Source organism: Globicephala melas, chromosome 6 (genome assembly GCF_963455315.2).
Source record: "Globicephala melas chromosome 6, mGloMel1.2, whole genome shotgun sequence".
Classification (NCBI taxonomy): Eukaryota; Metazoa; Chordata; class Mammalia; order Artiodactyla; family Delphinidae; genus Globicephala; species Globicephala melas.
In genome coordinates, this window is record NC_083319.1 from 20,824,596 (window position 1) to 20,843,237 (window position 18,642).

At 51.5% G+C, this 18,642-nt stretch overlaps 1 protein-coding gene across 1 annotated transcript; it reads left to right on the forward strand.

Annotated features, from left to right (window-relative positions):
* The first annotated feature begins 943 nt into the window (after positions 1 to 943).
* ALAD (aminolevulinate dehydratase) lies at positions 944 to 10,961 on the forward strand. Its single transcript, XM_030858948.2, has 12 exons — positions 944 to 1,125; positions 6,324 to 6,510; positions 7,539 to 7,589; positions 8,055 to 8,151; positions 8,522 to 8,657; positions 8,765 to 8,848; positions 8,949 to 9,037; positions 9,257 to 9,312; positions 9,400 to 9,487; positions 9,576 to 9,662; positions 10,036 to 10,165; positions 10,814 to 10,961. The coding sequence occupies exons 2-12, from the start codon at positions 6,398 to 6,400 to the stop codon at positions 10,870 to 10,872; spliced, it is 990 nt and encodes a 329-aa protein (XP_030714808.2). The 5' UTR covers positions 944 to 1,125; positions 6,324 to 6,397; the 3' UTR covers positions 10,873 to 10,961.
* Positions 10,962 to 18,642: the final 7,681 nt, after the last annotated feature.

The window sequence follows — 18,642 nt, forward strand, 5'->3', positions numbered from 1 at the left end:
AAAATCTGAGAATAAGTGTAATACAACCCTCTGACATTCTTCACAGTTCAAAGTCGACTTTTCAATAATCCCCCTCTCACTTTCACAAAGGATTTCCTGGGACTTCCCTGGTGGTCCAGCAGTTAATACACTCCCAATGCAAGAGGCCTGGGTTCGATCCCTGGTCAGGGAACTAGATCCCACATGCCACAACTAAAGATCCCGCATGCCACGACTAAAGATCCCGCGTGCAGCAACTAAGACCCGGCACAGCCAAATTAATAAATAAGTAAATATTTAGGGGGGGGGAAAAAGGAATTAATTTGCTAGGGTATTGATCCTGACCCCTATTTCACTCATCTAATGCTACCAGTTCACCCAAGCCCCATAAGCCTCACCAGAGCCCTCCTGCCCCATCTTTCCCCCCCCAGACTTTTGGTCAAATCTCTCATTGTACCCATAATAGACAGGTCTGATGCCCCTATCAGACTTGGAGCCTTTCCAAAGTGCCCATGTCTTTCACATCACATCTCCCAAACTATGGTACAGAGTGAGTAAGCCCTGAGAAATTACGCTGGAATAAATTTTCTCTGAAAACTTGGAGGGCAGCCTGGTGCTGAACTCAACAACTTTAAAATGCTCAGTCCGCAAAAATGGACTTAGTTATTGTGTTAGGCACTATGGTGTTGTTTTAATGTCCTTGACATCTAATTATTCTTTCAATAAACAACCAGTGCCAAGTATGCGCTAGGCTGGGAAAAGAGGAGCTATAAAGAACACCTCAGGGCTCTAACCTCGAGGCCGGTTCACACGCAGCACCCTTGCCGCGCCGCTCCTGCGCCCCCAAGTGGGCTCCCCCGGGACTTCCGCAGCTCAGGAGCGAACCTCAGCGTAGGGAGGGGCGGGCCCTTCAGCCTTTCGGCAACCCGATTGGCCAGGCCTACTGACGTCAGTGGGCGTGGCATCGGCCGGAGCCGACCTCAGGCCAAGTGCCCGCAGGGCGGATGGCCTGCACGCGGTAGGGGGCGGGCTGTGAGAGAGGGAGCTGCTTCCGGGAGAGCCGCCCCGCCCCCACGTGGGCCCTGGGAGACTAGAGCGCGCTGCAGTGCTGGCGGGAGTGGCGTCTCAGATTCCTTAGGGAGGCAGGTGAGTGGGGACTGGACTCGGGGAGATGGCGGACTTGGAGGCAGGGGCTGTGGCATCAAAGTCTTGTGTCCCCAGACCCAGACTCTGCTGTAATCCACAAGCGCTGGCGGTGCAGCCGGGGACGGAGTCACTCTGGGACTCCTATTTAGGCTCTTAGAGGTAGATTGTTCTGCTGCAGCGGGGTTGAGGTCTCTGCGTGGCCGTTGCCCTTGGGGACCCGGGTCTGGGCTCCGAGTCTCCTGGCTGGGGTCCATTCCCTTGGAGACCGCTTGGGTAGTCTCCATCAGTGGAGAGCCCGAGGTGCCTCGCAGGATGGGGGAGGGAGGTGCAAACAATAACAGCCGCTCTGTGCTAGGATTGTACATAAGTTACATGCATTGGCCCATTCAGTCTTAACAACAGCCCATTGAGGTCTGTTCAAGTCCTTATTTACCAGATGAGGATTCTGAGGTCAGACAGCTGGAAGGTGACAGACACAGGATTTGAACCCACATCTACAGACTCCAAAACCCACACCCGTAACCCTCATGCTGCCAACTGCAGCCATGTCCAGAGTCACCGTTCTGCCTCTTTCCTCCCTCACCCCCTTCACCCGGAGCTCTCCAGGAGCCCAGCTCCACTGATAAGCAGCTTTGAAATCTATACTTAAAGTATCAAGGGGTAATGGTGGACATTGAGGACTTCTCTGCTGGAGACCTGGATTCCTCCCCGAGATCTGCCACTGACCCCCTGCAGGATCTTGGACCAATGTCAGCCCAGTATCACCATCATTTCAATAATACAGTCAGCAAGCTTTAAGGAACCTCTTCGTCAGTACGTTCTAGGAATTTGTGGAACTGGCTGATTCTCCTTTAGCTCCAGAGGAGATTTGGGCTCTTCAAAGCCAAGTCAAGGCCTGGGTCTCCTTCTCTTTAATCCCTGTTCCTAGCACTGGGGCAGGCCCAGAGTAGATATTCAGGAAATGCAGTTTGAATAAACAGGTAGCCAGTTGGCTCCTTTTCAGAACTGCCTGACAGCTGCTGTCCTGGGCCCTTCTGGGGGTTTGGATTTCTCAGCCCTGGCCACCTTCTACCTAGCTGGCCCTCCCCTACAAGTGGCAGAGCCTGCCATCGCTGGCAGCAGCTCACAACCCTCTGTGCCAAGACCACAGCCTCTGGAATCCTCAGTGGAGCACAACATGGGGGGATCAGGCCCTGCATCTCTTCTCAGCCCCTCCGGGTGGTAGTTCTCAGGGCCCAGCTTAGGTTACTCCCAAGTTGGAGAAGTTACCTTCTAACGAAGGAGATACTTTCACAATCAATCTGAAATTTTACTTATCCCTCAGTGTTGCCTGTTCCATGAAGCCATCCATCCTTGATTCCCAGAGACACAGGTCCCTCCTATAGCATATAGTCCACCCCTCTACTGTAGCAACTGTATGGTGACTATTTCTCCTTCACCACATAAGCTGCTGGAAGGCAAGGACCCCACCTCAGATATCCTGGGAGACCCTGTGGCCCATCCAGGTTTGAGTGAAAGTTCTCCCTTCTGGGTGTGGTGCAGAGGACACAGCTGTGATCCACTCCAGGAGGTCTTGTCAGCCCACTTCTACTCCTAATGATAGTAAAAGTAGCTGCCTATTTACTGAGCGGCTACTGTGCCAGGCATGCACCTCTTCACTATCTCTGATCTTCTCTGCAGCTTTGCAAGTTTGATAGTATCATTCCCATTTCATAGATTACGAAATGAAGATTCTGCAACCTTGCCCAAAGTCATACACAGAGCACAGAGCAGACCTGGGACTGTTTGACCCTGAAACATTACTCTTTCTGCACTGCCTGCTACAGCCTTCCAGTTAAGCTAAGCTGTTCTGCATCCCATGGTGACTTACCCTTGTCTTCAGTGTGGTGTCACAGGATTTAAGCTGTGGCTTACGGGCTCCCTTAATTTGGGAGAAGTGCCCCTTCCAAGTATGTGAACATCTTCCAATTTTTCAGGGACTTTTGGCAAAGCAAAACCTCCACCTGGATTTGGCTCTGCAAACAGAGAAGCACCTCTGTTGCTCAGGGGGTGTTGTTCTACTGCACAGTTCTTTGTTTATTGGGGCTTCCCTGGCGGTCCAGTGGTTAAGACTCCACGCTTCCACTGCAGCGGGCACGGGTTCGATCCCTGTTCGGGGAACTAAGGTGACACGTGGCACAGCAAAACAAACAACAACAAAAAAAACAGATGTTTGTTTATTAAGCACGTATGTAACAGAATGACTACCTTTGGGGCAGGTGACAGGCCCTTGAGTAGAAGCCAGGAGACCCATGGTCAAGCCCAGCTTTGTACCTGACTCGCTGTGGATGTCAAATAACTCCTGTCTCCTTTCTGCGCCCTACTTTCCACAGCAGAATGTAAAAGATTAAACAGGGTTGGTGATTTTCAACTTTTTTATTTTTTTCAGCACTAATACCCATTTCTCAAATCTCTCTCTGAATCCTAAAATTAAAAAAAAAAAAAAAACAGATAAAAGTGGAACTGCCCTAGTAAGGCCTCCCCCTCACCACTCTCTAACCCCCACCCCCAAACCCCCAGTCTCCTCCGGGTGAATTGGACTGCAAGGCCCCTAGGCAGCCCTGCCCTTTCGCTTCTGATAAGCAGAAGGCATTTGCTTCCTCAGCCTTCTAAAGTAGATGTGGGTTTGAAGCCAGTGGAATGCAGCTTTGGATTCCAGAAGCTGGGGGCCTGCTGCTATAAAGGTGCTCTGGAAAGTGAGTTAGAGACCCAAAGACCTACCTTCAAAATATGATGTGACTCTAGAATGACATTGAGCAAGTCAGTTAACCTCTCTGAGCCTCCGTCTCCTTATCATTAAAAGTTAGAACAATTCTCTGCAATTAAATGGGATAATATATATGTGTAAAGTACCTAGGGCAGTGCCCAGCACACAACATACACTCAGTATATTTTTCTCTGATACCCTCCATCTCTCCAAGGCAGAGATAGTATAGGCAGAGCAATGCCTACTGAATCAAGTGTTTATCAGTAGTATGGGGTATGGTAGGTAAAACCCTGCACTCATTGTCTACAACAAACTCAAATTCTGGCTCAGTCACTAGCTGTGTGGTCTCGGGCAAGTGACTTAACCTCTCTGAGCTGGGCTAATCCTTGGCAGACCTAAGAGCAAAATCTTGCACAAAATGGGCACTCAGGACTTTGTATCTGCTAAATGATTGCTCATATGGGAGTTGGGACATCTTTGGGGAGGCCTGGCTTGCCCCTGGGTCAGATGATGTGGCTGGCCCAGGGGTGTGGTGGTGGAGTGGCTCCTGTGTGGCTCCTGATAACCCCAACCCCGCCAAGGAGGAGGATCAGATGAAACAGGCCCCTGAGCTAGTTGGGAGGGAGCCCAGGGGCCTGGGAGGCTGGAGGACAGGGGGAGGGGAAGGCATCATCAGTGTACTGAAGGACCCCCACCAGGCCCAGAGAGTGTGCAGCGTGGGTAAGTCCCTGTCCGTCTCTGGGTCTTGAGGTCCCATTCATACAAGGAGAGATTGGTGGCTCTTTGTTTTCCCCCTACTTGGCTGTTAGGCACCTCCAAAAAGAAGCGTCTAAAACGGAGCTCCCCACCTCCTCTCTCTCCAAGCTCACCTCCCCCCCCCCCCCCCCCCCCCCCCCCCCCGCCCTCTTCCTGCCTGTCCCTGTCTCCGCTGCCCTCCAGGTCAAGCAAGCTAGCGCATCCGCCCCAAGAGACTGCCTCTTGGCCGCCTTAGGATGGCCCCTCCTCCCTACCCCTCTTGCCCCCACAGCCTCTGTTCTCCTCTGCTTCTAGTCAGCTCTGCTGAGGATGCAAGAATTATCTTCCTAAAGCCAGGCTCTGAGCAGGCCCCTGCCCCGCCCCCTGCTCAGAAATCTTCCCCGTCCTAGGTCTGGCCGCCCCTCCCCTCCAAACACACATCCTCGATTGCCTCTTCAGTCCTCAGAGCAGTCCACAGCCCGTCCTCTTGGCCCCTTCTTTCCCCTCCGGAGGGAACATTCTCCCCTTTCTCTCTGCCAAGCCGAGCCCACTCATCCTGCAAAACCGAGTTCTAGTCCTGTCTTCTTCCAACAAGCTTCTGACCTCCTAACTCACATTGGAAGTCATGGTTCCTTCATGGTAGGCTCGGCCTCTCCGAGATGCGCTCAGTCAGCCCGATCCCCTGGGACTGCGGTGCCAACTGGATGAGAAATCATGTGTGCGAGTGCCCAGCGTGGCCTGGCACATAGTAGGTGCTCAAGAAACAAACGTTAATGCCCCAGCTTCCGTCTTACACCCCTTATTTGGCATTTAGGGCATATTGTCTTGTACTTCATGTGGGTAAATGTATTTACTGTGTGGCAGAGTGCTGTGCAGGAGGCAAACTTGAACTAAGTGTGGACCCTGCCCTGCAGAAGCTCCGCCTACTGAGACGAGATAAGATAAGGCCACAGAGAACTGGTATATAAGAGAGACTGTGATCTGGGCAAGAAGAGATGCTGCAGGGGAGAGGGAAGGAGGGGCCGCCTGGTGAACAACCTGGTAGGACTTGGGGATGGGGAAGTTGTGGAAAGAGCACCAGCCTCCTAGGGAAAGAGGGTGAGCGGAACGCAGCCAAGTGTGCTTGGGGAGCGGCAGAAGGCTCTCGGGCTGGAAAAGCAGCCTCCGTGGCCACTCCACAGGCATGTCTGTCTGTCTGTCAGCACGGTGCGATTTAATCCTCTTAGTGTGTGTCCGTGTACCAAGGGGTTAACAGTTTTCCCCTAGAGGTAGAATTACAGGAAATTTTTCTCTTTTTGCTTATCTGTACTTTTCTAAAATTTCTGCCATGGCCATGGACATTGTTCATAGAATAGGCAAAGCTTAAGTGGTGGCTAGATCAGGGCTTCTCATAGTAATGTCCAGTCCATCCTAGACTGATTCTTTGATAAAATGCAATGAAAATGAATTAATAGAGACATGTTGTTTTAAAAAAAGAGAGCAAATAAAATACAAACCCAGATTTTATATTATTAGATTCAACTTGCTCTGGAAGTTTCTGAAGTTTCATGAAAGTGCCTATTTATCTTGGTGCAAACCGGCAGGGATTGGTGAACCCCACTAGGAGTAGCACTGGGGTAGAGAGCAGGGGAAGCAGGAATCTGGAAAAGCCTGCGGGTATGTGACCACCTCCCGGTGCCAGGGACCACGTCTCATGCACCTCTCGTCGCCCTCACAGAGCTGAGCACGAGGCAGACCCTCAAGAGCCCTCAGTTCCAGCCACCCGGCTGCCCTCTGTCCCCGCTACCCACCATGCAGCCCCAGTCAGTCCTGCACAGCGGCTACTTCCACCCACTACTTCGGACCTGGCAGGCAACCACCACCAGCCTCAGTGCCTCCAGCCTCATCTACCCCATCTTTGTCACGTGAGTCCGCAAATGAGCCAGGTCTCTGATCGGCAGGGGGTGGGTTGAGTGTGTGTGCATGCACGTGAACAGAGCAGGTGTCTGTGTTGCGGGGATAAAGTGGGGCTGTCAGCTTGGAGCTAAAGGTATTGAAGTGGCCTGCTGGGTTAGGGACAGCCATTAAGAAAAAAACAAACCTTGAAGAGAATACAGTCTTCCCATTTGGAAAATAAAAATAACCCTTGCCTTTTTCATCCTGAGTTTTTGCAACAAGACAGAAGCCGAGACGATGTTTTGGAAAATAAAAATAACCCTTGCCTTTTTCATCCTGAGTTTTTGCAACAAGACAGAAGCCGAGACGATGTTTTGTTGGCTGTAAAGTACTGTGTACATGTCAGAGGTGGCAGTCATGATCAGTCATGATAGCACAGCTGATACATATTGAGGGCTTACTGTGTCCCAGGTACTAGTATGCTAAGCACCTGTGTATATTATCTCATTCCACCCTGACAGTATTCATATGAGAAAAATACGGATATTATCCCTTAGAATGTCATCTCCACGAGGGCAGGGATTTTTGTCTGTTTTGTTCACTGTTGTGTTGCCAGAGCCTACAACAGTACCTGACACATATTAAGTGCTCAATAAATATTTGTTGAATGAATGAATGAATTGACCCAGGATACAGGTGAAGGCCCTGAGGCTCAAAGAGTACCATTTGGCCAAGGTCGCCCAGTCAGTAAGTGGCTGGGATAGCAAGCAAGGACCTTCTGATCTCAGTGTCCAAGTTCTTAACCACTTGACTCCTTCCTAGGAGTACTGTTCTTTGAGTACAGTTGCTTGTTGTCACTGTTATTCTTGTTGTTCCTATTATTATTTCAGGCCCTGGGCTTGGCCAGGCAGGGGAACCAGACACTGGATCCCATCTTCCTCCCACCATCTCCACCTCCATATTCCTTCCGAGTTTCCCAACCATCTCTCCCAGTCACCCCCTCACCACTGGCCCTTCCCACAGCTACCAATCCATAGCCCATCCCCCGCTCTTGCAGGGATGTTCCTGATGACAAACAGCCTATCGCCAGCCTCCCAGGAGTGGCCAGGTAGGAGACGGAGTGGGGAGGGCAGGGTTATGATGGAGGGAGCAATTTCACAGGTGGAGGTGACAGGAAGCAGAAGCAGACCCAGGAGGCAGAAGATCCAGAGAGGCTGACTTCAGCTCAGAAGGACTGTCTCGGGGGGCAGAGTTGTTCCACAACAAAAGAGGCAGCCTCGGTCAGTAATGAGCTACCTGTCACCAGAGGCGCCATAGCAGAGGAACGCTGAACTTCAGATGGGAGGTCAATAACAGAACCTTGAAGGGGCCTTCCACAGCTGAATCCCATAGCTCTGCTACGTGGGGCCTCGGTTTTCCCATCTGTTTGGTGGGTGCATTCCTGCCCCTCCATGTACTGTGAGGCTTGAGCCCTCCTGGTGCCATGTGCACCTTGACTCTTAACAGAGGCACAGGCCAGAGGCGTGGGGGGACCCTAGCCTGGGACCTGCCTCACTTCAGCCCCTCCATGCAGGTATGGTGTGAACCGGCTGGAAGAGATGCTGAAGCCCCTGGTGGAGGAGGGCCTGCGCTGTGTCCTAGTCTTCGGCGTCCCCAGCAGAGTTCCCAAGGTGACAAATCAGAGGAGGGGTCAGAGGGAAGGGGAGGGGGAGGCTGGGTGAGGATAAGCTGAGGTTGCACGCTGATCACACCCTCGCTCCAGCCTTGTGCTGGCCCTGGGGCCACCGGTGAACGGACACAGCCACTGCCCTTGAAACAGCAGCCATGTAGGATCAGGAAGCTAAGTAGGGCTGTAGCTCTGAATGGTCAAGTCAGGTTTCCCTCTGCAAAGTGGGAACGGTCCTCCCCATGCCTCCTCGTCCAGGGGCTGTCGTGGTGATAAAGGAGAGGGCCGGGGCTGTGCCCTGGTGGCTGGCCACTGTGGCTTCCAAAGGCTTCCTGTGATTTTGTCCTTCCGCTTTGTCCTTCCCCTGTCCCTAGGATGAACGAGGCTCTGCGGCAGACTCCGAGGACTCCCCGACTATCGAAGCCATCCGTCTGTTGCGCAAGAACTTCCCCGGCCTCCTGGTGGCGTGCGATGTGTGCCTGTGCCCCTACACCTCCCACGGTCACTGCGGTGAGCTTCCCTCCTTCCACCAGCCCTGCTGCCACCAGCACTCCCACTGCGGTGGAGACGGGCCAAAGCCCGGGATGCTCCCCCAAACCCAGCTGTCTGTCCTGCAGGGCTTCTGAGTGAGAATGGGTCGTTCCAAGCTGAGGAGAGCCGCCAGCGGCTGGCAGAGGTGGCTCTGGCCTATGCCAAGGCAGGTGAGTGAGCCACCAGCAGAAATGGGCACCCCTGGGTCGGGGAGGTGGCAGGGTGGATAGGAGGGTCCCAGAGTTCTGAAGGCCACCCTCTGCCCTTTAGGCTGTCAGGTGGTGGCCCCGTCGGACATGATGGACGGACGTGTGGAAGCCATCAAGGAGGCTCTGATGGCACATGGATTTGGCAACAGGGTAGGGGCAGGGGTACAGGTAGCACGTGGGGAGGAAGTAAGAGCCTGGACCAGACCTGCCCCCATGTCTGCACCTCACACAGAGAAAGCAAGGCCCAGAGCTCCAGTGGGACTAGGACACACACCTCTCCTTCCGGCCTGGGTCCTTTCTCTCCCTGTCACTTCACCCTGGGACATCTGGAGGGCTGGCTGAGCCGAGACCCCTATTATCTGCCCATAGGTATCAGTGATGAGCTATAGTGCCAAATTCGCTTCCTGTTTCTATGGACCTTTCCGGTGAGTGGGGATGGGCAGGGGTCTGCTGTTGAATCCCTGACCCGTTAACCCAAAGCTGGAGCCCACCCTGGTGTCTCTGCTTCCCAGGGACGCAGCTCAGTCGAGCCCAGCTTTTGGAGATCGCCGCTGCTACCAGTTGCCGCCCGGAGCACGAGGCCTGGCCCTCCGCGCGGTGGTGAGTGACCAGAGCGCCAGCCCCACCCAGCCTGTCCCCCTGTCACCTCGCCTCCCAGGCACTGCCCACACCGTAACTCATCCCTTAGGACCGGGATGTACGGGAAGGAGCTGACATGCTCATGGTGAAGCCAGGAATGCCCTACCTGGACATCGTGCGGGAGGTAAAGAACAAGGTGAGCACAGGGCAGAGGCCAGAGGGGGCTCGGGGAGATGAGAGTGTGTCCACAGATTCTGGGCCCTTTGATCGAGGGACTGCAGAATCTCGGAGTTGAGCAGTCTTCCCAGGAACAGGAATCCCCAGCAACCCCCCTCCCCCTCCCCCGTCCCTGTCCCCACCCGGGAACGACTGTGGGCCTTTGCGCCAGGGCTCGCAGGAGCCTTTGAACAGTTCTGCTTTAACAGCTCGAGGATGGGCCAGGCTGGCAGCAGCAGTGACTCAGGGCTTGGGGCTCAAGACGGTCACACATTGAGCAGGGAGGAAGGGATACTCCCAGAGGCATGCCCACCCCTACTTCAACCTGCCTGCCCCCCGCTGCTTCTCCGCAGCACCCTGAGCTCCCTCTCGCCGTGTACCACGTTTCTGGAGAGTTTGCCATGCTGTGGCATGGAGCCCAGGCCGGAGCGTTTGATCTCAAGGTTGCTGTACTGGAGGTCATGACTGCCTTCCGCAGAGCAGGTGAGCAAGCAGGGGTGGGAGTTTTTGACATGTGCCGCAGGGACTGATAGGCACTTTGACCAGATAGGGAAATAAAGTCATGAGACAGCCTGGAGTCTCATGCCTGGAAATGCCAGAGATCTAGACAGGCTGGGGAAGAGACGTGAAACCGCAGGAGAGAATGTGAAACAGTGAAGTACGCAGAGCCCTCTGTTATTTTTTGGTTTTGAGACCTTGGCCAAGCCACTTCTCTAAGTTCAGTGTCCTTGTCTATGAACTAGGGATAAGATAGCTGGTGCGTGGTTGTCAGGAGGATTAAATGAGATGCTACGTGTAGTTGGCGTATGCTTGTCACTTCACAAATGGGAGCTGATTTTGTTGGTAAAGCATACAGCATGGGGAGGGAACTCACAGCTTACCTGTTTCCCCCACTGTGCGGTCTTATACATTGGCAAACTGAGGCCCAGAAGGAGAAAATGCCTTCCCCGAGGTCACACAACGTACAGAGCTAGGACTCACCAGAACTGAACTCAGTCTTAGGTTGTGACACCCGTGGGCTGTGCCTCTTCATGGTAGCCTTCTTCCCACCCCCGGCCCTCATCTCCCAGAAGGTATTCCCCGAGCTGACGCCCTGCCCTCCCCCTGCTTCCCGCTTCTCTCCCAACACAGGTGCCGACGTCATCATCACCTACTACACGCCTCAGCTATTGCAGTGGCTGAAGGAGTGATGGAGAAAACGTGCAAGACCCAAGAACTAGAACTTTTTAATGCCTGAGCCTTGGAGAAGTGAAAACCAAAGTAAACAATGCTTTAAGAACTGTGTGCTCATGCCCGCTTCCTGCTTACGCGCTGGCAGGCACCCAGAAGCCCTGGGTGTTTCTGCCAGAGTGCCACATCTTCCCACTCACAGCCACATCCTCATGGGCTCTCCTAGGCTTCCCTACCCCTCCCCTGGGTCAACCATGAGGCTCACCTCTGCCACTCCAGCTCCTTCCTCAGGGGTGGCATCAGCTTGAACCACCAGGAATCATGGGCATTGGCTCAGTGGGGCCTGGGAGAAAGGCTTGGAGCATTAAAGGAAAAGGAGGGCAGTTGAATCTTGGACCCTCAGAAGCTCTGGAAAGCTCGAGGCCTCTGGCAGCAGAGCTGGGCACACTGGGACTGAGGCTTAGATTGACACCCTGGGTTTAGAGTTGAGATTTGCTGCGATTCCACTGGAAGGCGATTCCCACACAGGCCAGTGCTTGCCAGGCTGCCTGAGATCTCCTGTTGTTCTCTGAGCCATAAACCCAGAGAAGAATTACTCATTAACGAGCAGAAAAGAATTATTCATTAACAAGCAGGAACGCTGCCTAAGGATCGAAATTCGGAAGCAAAGAGAGAGTTCCTGACGGTTGGAGATGCCACCACCAAAAAAGGATTTTTATTGAAGAGGTGTTTTTTGAGAAGGTCTGCTTTGTGCCCACACACAGTGCTGGGTCCTGGGGGTATAGCAGGACAGACCTCAGCTTGTCTCTGAGTGGAATCTATACAAGGAGAACAGGGGTGACAGAAAACAACAAGAAAACAGACGAGGCAGTTATACATTGTAATAGTGCTTCTAGGGAAAGAAAGGGTCTGAGACAGAGAATAACAGATGATGGGCCTCACTTGAGAAGCCCTCCATGAGGTTGAGGGACAAGGAAAGACCCTTACAGAGGACAGAGGGAAGCAGACACCAGAAGCTGCGAGAATGACGGAGTGCACGGGCTCCTGCAGTGGGAGGGGCTTGGCAGGGCCGCTGGGAGCCAGATGAGGAACAGGAAGGTGGGCTGCAGGACTGGAGGTTGGAAAGGTAGATCCTGCCCCTTGTAGGAAACTTGGGTTCTATTTTGCATCTGATAGAAAGCCATCTGAAGGATCTTAACCAGGACTTATAGGTGTTCCAATTTCCCCCATTCTGCTCCTGTGAAAAAAATGGAGGGGTGAGGGGCCTCCCTCGTGGCGCAGTGGTTGAGAGTCTGCCTACCGATGCAGTGGACACGGGTTCGTGCCCCGGTCCGGAAAGATCCCACATGCCGCAGAGCGGCTGGGCCTGTGAGCCATGGCCGCTGAGCCTGCGCATCTGGAGCCTGTGCTCTGCAACGGGAGAGGCCACAACAGTAAGAGGCCCACTTACAGCAAAAAAAAAAAAAATGGAGGGGTGAGCCAGAAAAAGCCTGGTCGGGAGACTTGGTGACCCCCTGGAGCAAAGACAGTGGCCTGGACCAGGGTGGTGGCAGTGGAGAGAGAAGGAAGCAGAATATATTCAGAATACACTCTGGAGATAGAATAAGAAGATTTTGCTGATGCTTTCACATTGGGGGGATTGAGGGAGGGAATGGGAGGCAACAGATGCCTTCATGGGTTTCTGGCTTGGGCAGCTGGTTTCCATTCATTCTGAGGGTGACGCGACGTAATGTTTCCCCCCAGTGAAGGATTCAGGCCCAGCTAAGGAGGTGCCAGTTTGTAAGTCCACCTGCCTGTCTGCAAAGTGACAGAATCCCATCTCTAGAGTCAAAGCAAGGTTAGTTTGGATGTTACAAAATTTGGAATTATATGAGTCAGAAGCAGCTCCCCTCTAACTCCTGCTAGTTTTCCCCAGAGCTGTGGCCCACTTAACTGAAGATCTGATCTCATTCTGTCCTCATCCTTGGGGATTTGAAGAGTCACCTAGAGGCCCGAAACATTCATGGGAGATCAGCCATTGATGGGCCTCAGGGCTTGGGCCACACCAGACCCTTCCGCCACCCTCGTTTCTTGGCTTCCTGGCCCCTGGCCCCTGAGCTCATTTCTGGTTAGTGTGGAAGGGAACATCCTGCAAGGCCATCCTACATTCATCATTGCCAAGCACATATGGGGGCCTGGCTCTGTTCTAGGCACATGGAGATGGGAGATAGACACTGCCTTTTAGGTACCAACAGCCCTCAGGGAGCACATAACTGTGTCGAGAGCCCCCAGGGGTAAACTTTGAGTGGAGTGATGATGAGTCTCCCTGAGGAGAACCAAGAGGCGGACCTGTTACCAATGATGTGACAGGTGCTGTGAAGGCCACACCTGGCCTGACCTGGTTTGAAGATCAGAAAATACTTCCCCTAGGGTCTGATATTTAAACCTAGACCTGGAGAATGAGCTACCAAGCTGAGACATGTTTAGGGAAGGGCATTCCTGGCAGAGGGAACCCTGGGGCTAAAATGAGCTGGAAGGCTGGCATGGCTGGAACACAGGGAAGGGTGGGGAAGAGAGGCCTGAACTGAGCAGAGAGACACCAGGGCCAGACTGTGCGGGGGTTCAGAAGCCATGCTGAAGGACGATGGAGAGCCTTATTATTCCCGGAGAAAGGGAAGCCATCTGAAGGCTTTCGTCAGGGGAATGAGTGGCTCCTGATTTGCATTTTATAAAAGCATTTTGACAGCACTGTGGCAAAGTGCAAATAAGAAATGTGGCCTAGACTGAGTGGTGACAGTGGGGATGGAGAAGGGAATGGATTTAGAAGGTAGTTTAGATGTCAAGGACGAACCTGGCTTGAGCTCCTGGGTTGCTGATAGGCCATTTACTGAGGTGGGAACGCTTGGAAGGGGAATCCTAAATTGAGCTTGGGTTTGCAATGAGGAAGCTCTATCGACAGAGTTTATGTGACTCTCCCAAGGCCACTCAACAAGTTTGTGGCAGAACTGGGTCTAGAACCCCAGTCACCAAAAACAGCAGAGCTGGGATTTGAACTCACATAGCCCAACTCCAAGGCCTCTACCCTAACCCACTGTGCCATACCACCTCCTAATAAACTAACAAAATTATGGCCCTAACATTATGCTATTAGTAGTTCCAGTAGTGGGGTTGCCTTCAGGCATCATAGTCTATGTGAGTGGCACCCTCTGGAGTCAGGACTCGGCACCTGAGGTACCAGCCTACTGTCTGCTCCACCCCCACCCCTCTATGCTTTGTCTACAAAGGCAGTAATGACCAGGCAGGCAGCTGGAGGGATCTGGGTGGTCCTGCGGGGCCTGGTTCCTCCACAGTCCCCGTCTCCTGCTGTGTGCCTTCTTCTTGCTAGTCGTAATTTTATCTTTGGGCAGAGAACTCAGTTTTTAACAATGAACAAGGCATTTTATTCTCAGATTTCCAGGCATCTGGTGAGCATTAAGGGCCTCTCTCAACAAGATTTGATTTTTTTATTTCCCTCTCAGATTTCCCTCTCAGATGGACGGTAGCTTGTCTCTGGGACATCCTGAAGGCCACCACAAATAGCCGACACATTCCATCGTCCTCACTTTTTGTTTCTCTAAGATCCCTAAAACTGGGCTTCCCCGGCGGCGCAGTGGTTAAGAATCCACCTGCCAATGCAGGGGACACGGGTTCGAGCCCTGGTCCAGGAAGATCCCACATGCCGCGGAGCAACTAAGCCTGTGCGCCTCAACTACTGAGCCTGTGCTCTAGAGCCCTTGAGCCACAACTACTGAGCCCGCGTGCCACAACCACTGAAGCCCACGTGCCCTAGAGCCCATGCTCCGCAACAAGAGAAGCCACCGCAATGAGTAGCCCGCGCACCGCAACGAAGAGTAGCCCCCTCTTGCCGCAACTAGAGAAAGCCCGTGCGCAGCAACGAAGACCCAGAGCAGCCAAAAATAAATAAATAAATTTATTTAAAAAAAAAAAAGGTCCCTAAAACTACCTCAGTGGGCCTATGGTTGAGGGTCCCCCAAAACAACAGGCATTTTAACCAAACATTTTACTACCAATTTCCCAACTAGGGAAGGGGGCGTCCTGACCTATTATATGCCCCATGTGGACTCTGCCGGCCAATTCCACATATCAGGGCCTGTGACTTATAACACCCTATATTCTGCATTGTTCTGGATACTCTTGGTTGCCAGTGACAGAAACTTAATTCAGTAACAAAAAAGGAAGTAATTGGTTTCTATAATTGGGCTGTAATAAGGTCAAGTGTAGCTGGATCTAGGGTCAAAGGCTCTCATGGAGACCTCTGTCCCTTCCTAGCTCTCAGATGTGTTTGCCTCAGCTTGGCTTTATTCTAAAATGGGCTTTTGCCACTTAACAGCAACATGATCCTTAGATGGTCCTTAATCCCAGAGAAAGATCCTTTCTATCCCATTATTCACATAGCAAATCTCTGGAGGTCTCTGATTGGTTCTGCTCAGGTCACATAACCAGCCTCTCCGTTCAGGCCCTATAAACAATGGAATGGGAGATGTGGCACCATGATTGACAAGGTCTCCCTCCTTACACGGAAGGCCGGTGGGACCTCAGAGCTTTTGCACCTGTGGTCGTCCCCTTTGCCAGGAATGCTTTCCCCAAAATCTGTATGGCCGTTTCCTTTTCATTGTTAAAATCTTGGTTTAAGTGTCACGTCCTCAAAGAAACCTGCCCTGACACCCAATTTAAAGTCATTCCCCCGTCACCCTGTCTTACTCAGGATTCAAGTGTAATTATAACAAAAGCCAAAATAACGGTAACTTAAGATGGAAATACGTTTCTCCCTAAGTAGTCCAGGCTATGTCAGCTATATGGGGTGGTGGGTCACGGCTCCTGCCTCGTTCTGTCATCCTCAACACATCTCCGCTTCTATCTCGTGATCATAGATGGTGGGTCCAGTTCCCACCATCAGGTCCTCTTTTCAGTCAGGTGAAAGAGGAGAAGGGCAAATGGAGGGCATGACGCTTCTTTACAAGGGCCCAACCTGAAAGTTGTACACACCATTCTGCCCTTGTCTGAACTTAGTCACAGGGTCACACCTAGTTGTGTAAGGGAGGCTGGAAAACAGAGCCTGGTGGGGCAGCCCTGTACTCAGCTAAAACTCAGGGGTTCAATTACTAAGGAAGATGGAGAGAATGGATATGCAGGCAAATGGCCATTCCCAACACATGGAGTTTCTTGTAATCACGGAAACAGTGCTCACACTATCAAAGTAAAGAGATCCTTAGTAACCTAAGTAACCACTTAGGTTACTAAGTAACCACTCTAATTCTATAGATGAGAGACAGACTCAGAAAGGGGACTTGTCCAAATTCACACAAGTCAGTGGCAGACCAAGGCTGGATATAGGTCTCCTAACTCCAAGTCCAGTGCTCAAAAGTCAGGGAGGGATTGCAAGGGGTAGAGGTGAGGGATTGCTTTTAGAGGGACTTTCTCCTTTTATGTATTACCTTAGCTTGAAGTGCATTTTTATATTCATGTATTTTATCTAACAAGGATATATTCATGTGTTATTCAGGTAAATTAAGTGAAAACTTGGCCAATACACATGAAAAGGTTTTATCTTCACTAGTCAACGGAGAAATTAAAATTAAAACCATAATGAGATACCACCATACATCTATCAGAATGCCTAAAATTTAAAAAAAAACAGACAATGCCAATTTTTTAAAAATTAATTTATTTGGGCTTCCCTGATGGCGCAGTGGTTGAGAGTCCGCCTGCCGATGCAGGGGACACAGGTTCGTGCCCCGGTCCGGGAAGAACCCACATGCCGCGGAGTGGCTGGGCCCGTGAGCCATGGCCGCTGAGCCTGCGCGTCCGGAGCCTGTGCTCCGCAACAGGAGAGGCCACAACAGTGAGAGGCCCGCGTACCACCAAAAAAAAAAATTTAATTTATTTATTTTTGGCTGCATTGGGCCTTCCTTGCAGTGCGCAGAAGTTGTGATGAGCGGGGGCTACTCTTCATTGTGGTGCACGGGCTTCTCATTGCGGTGGCTTCTCTTGTTGTGGAGCACGGGCTCTGGGTGCGTGGGCTTCAGTAGTTGTGGCACACGGGCTCAGTAGTTGTGGCTCGCGGGCTCTAGAGCGCAGGCTCAGTAGTTGTGGTGCACAGGCTTAGTTGCTCCACGGCACGTGGGATCTTCCTGGACCAGGGCTCGAATCCGTGTCCCCTACATTGGCAGGCGGATTCTTAACCACGGCCCCACCAGGGAAGCCCAACAATGCCAATTTTTGAGACTGTGGAGCAAGTGGAATCTCACACGACTGGTTCAACCACGTCAGAAAACTTTCTCCATCTACTGAAACTGGACATACACATATGTATAGCCTAGTGATTCCACATCTAGGGATTTACCCAACAGAAATGTGTACACATGTGACCAAAAGATGTGTGCAAGAATGTCCATAGCAACATTTTCTAATATTTGTAATAACCAAAAACTGGAGATAACCCAAATGCCCATCAACAATAAAATGTGGGGTATTCATATAATGGAATATCACAGGAAGGAGAATGAATGACCTGTAACTACTCAAAGCAACATGGATGAATCTTACAACTAACATTTTGAGCAAAGGAAGCAAGACAAAAGAGTGCATGCTGTATTATTCCATTTAGATACAGTTCAAAGACAAGTATAACCATGAATTTAGAAGACAGCGTAGTGGTTCCCCTTCACGGGAGTAAGTGACTTGGAGAGGACAGGGACACCAGGGTTCTGGAGATGTTCTTTTTCTTGGTCTTGGTGCTGACTGCATAGGTATGTTCACTTCATAAAAATTCAAGGACATATACACTTCTTTGCACTTTTCTCTATGTATATTTTAATAAAAGTTAAAAAATAAGTAAATGAAATTTGATTTTTTTTCTTTTTTTTTTTGGCCACGCCACGCAGCTTGCAGGATCTTCCCTGACCAGGGATTGAAGCCGCACCCTTGGCAAGCATGGAGTCCTAACCACTGGACCACCGGGGAATTCCCTAAATGAAATTTTAAAGAGAGAGAGATGTGTGTGTGGTGGGCCAGGCCTGGGTTTACTTAGTGCTTTTGGATGAGAAGCTCAAGGAAAAAACCCTCATGTAAGAAGCTTGGTTTCTCAAAGAGAAATAACCTAAGCCAGCAGCCAGTATTGTGACATGCCAGGTCCCTCCAGGAGCAATCACCAGGCCAGAGTCCACACAGGGTAGATCACAGGATGAAACCCCCTAGGAATTTGTCATCTGCCTTAGGAAGGAAACTATACCCAGGAAGTGGACCCATTTTTGAACTGACGAATCAAAAAGAAGCTTGTTTCAAAATAGCAGGACCTCTCATTGGCTTTCCTGTGACATGTAAGGCTCCCTTTTCTCAGCTGAAAAAGTTACTCAGAGAAAGAAAGGACTGGAGTCAGGCTCTCCCTTGCCAGGCAAGGTCTGAGACTCTGACCTTTGTGTTTCCTCACAGGCCTGAGCCCAGTGAGGGTAAGGCAGTTCTGAATGAAATGAACAGACCAGCCTTGGCATATAGAAGGATGTGTTGTTTTTATTTTTTTAAAAAAAGGGGGGGGGGGCGTGGAGGGAAGGAAGAAAGAAGATTGCATGCATATTTGTGTGCCCTAGAAAAATGTCTGATAGCATAACAACCAAAACTGCAGCAATCCCTGGGAGGTGGTTGGGAAATGGGGAGGCCATTGCCCTTGCTCAGCTGTACTTGTCCTTAAGCTTCACCTGGCTGCCATTCAGATCTTTTGCTCCTCCCCTAACTGGTTCATCCAAAGAGGTCCC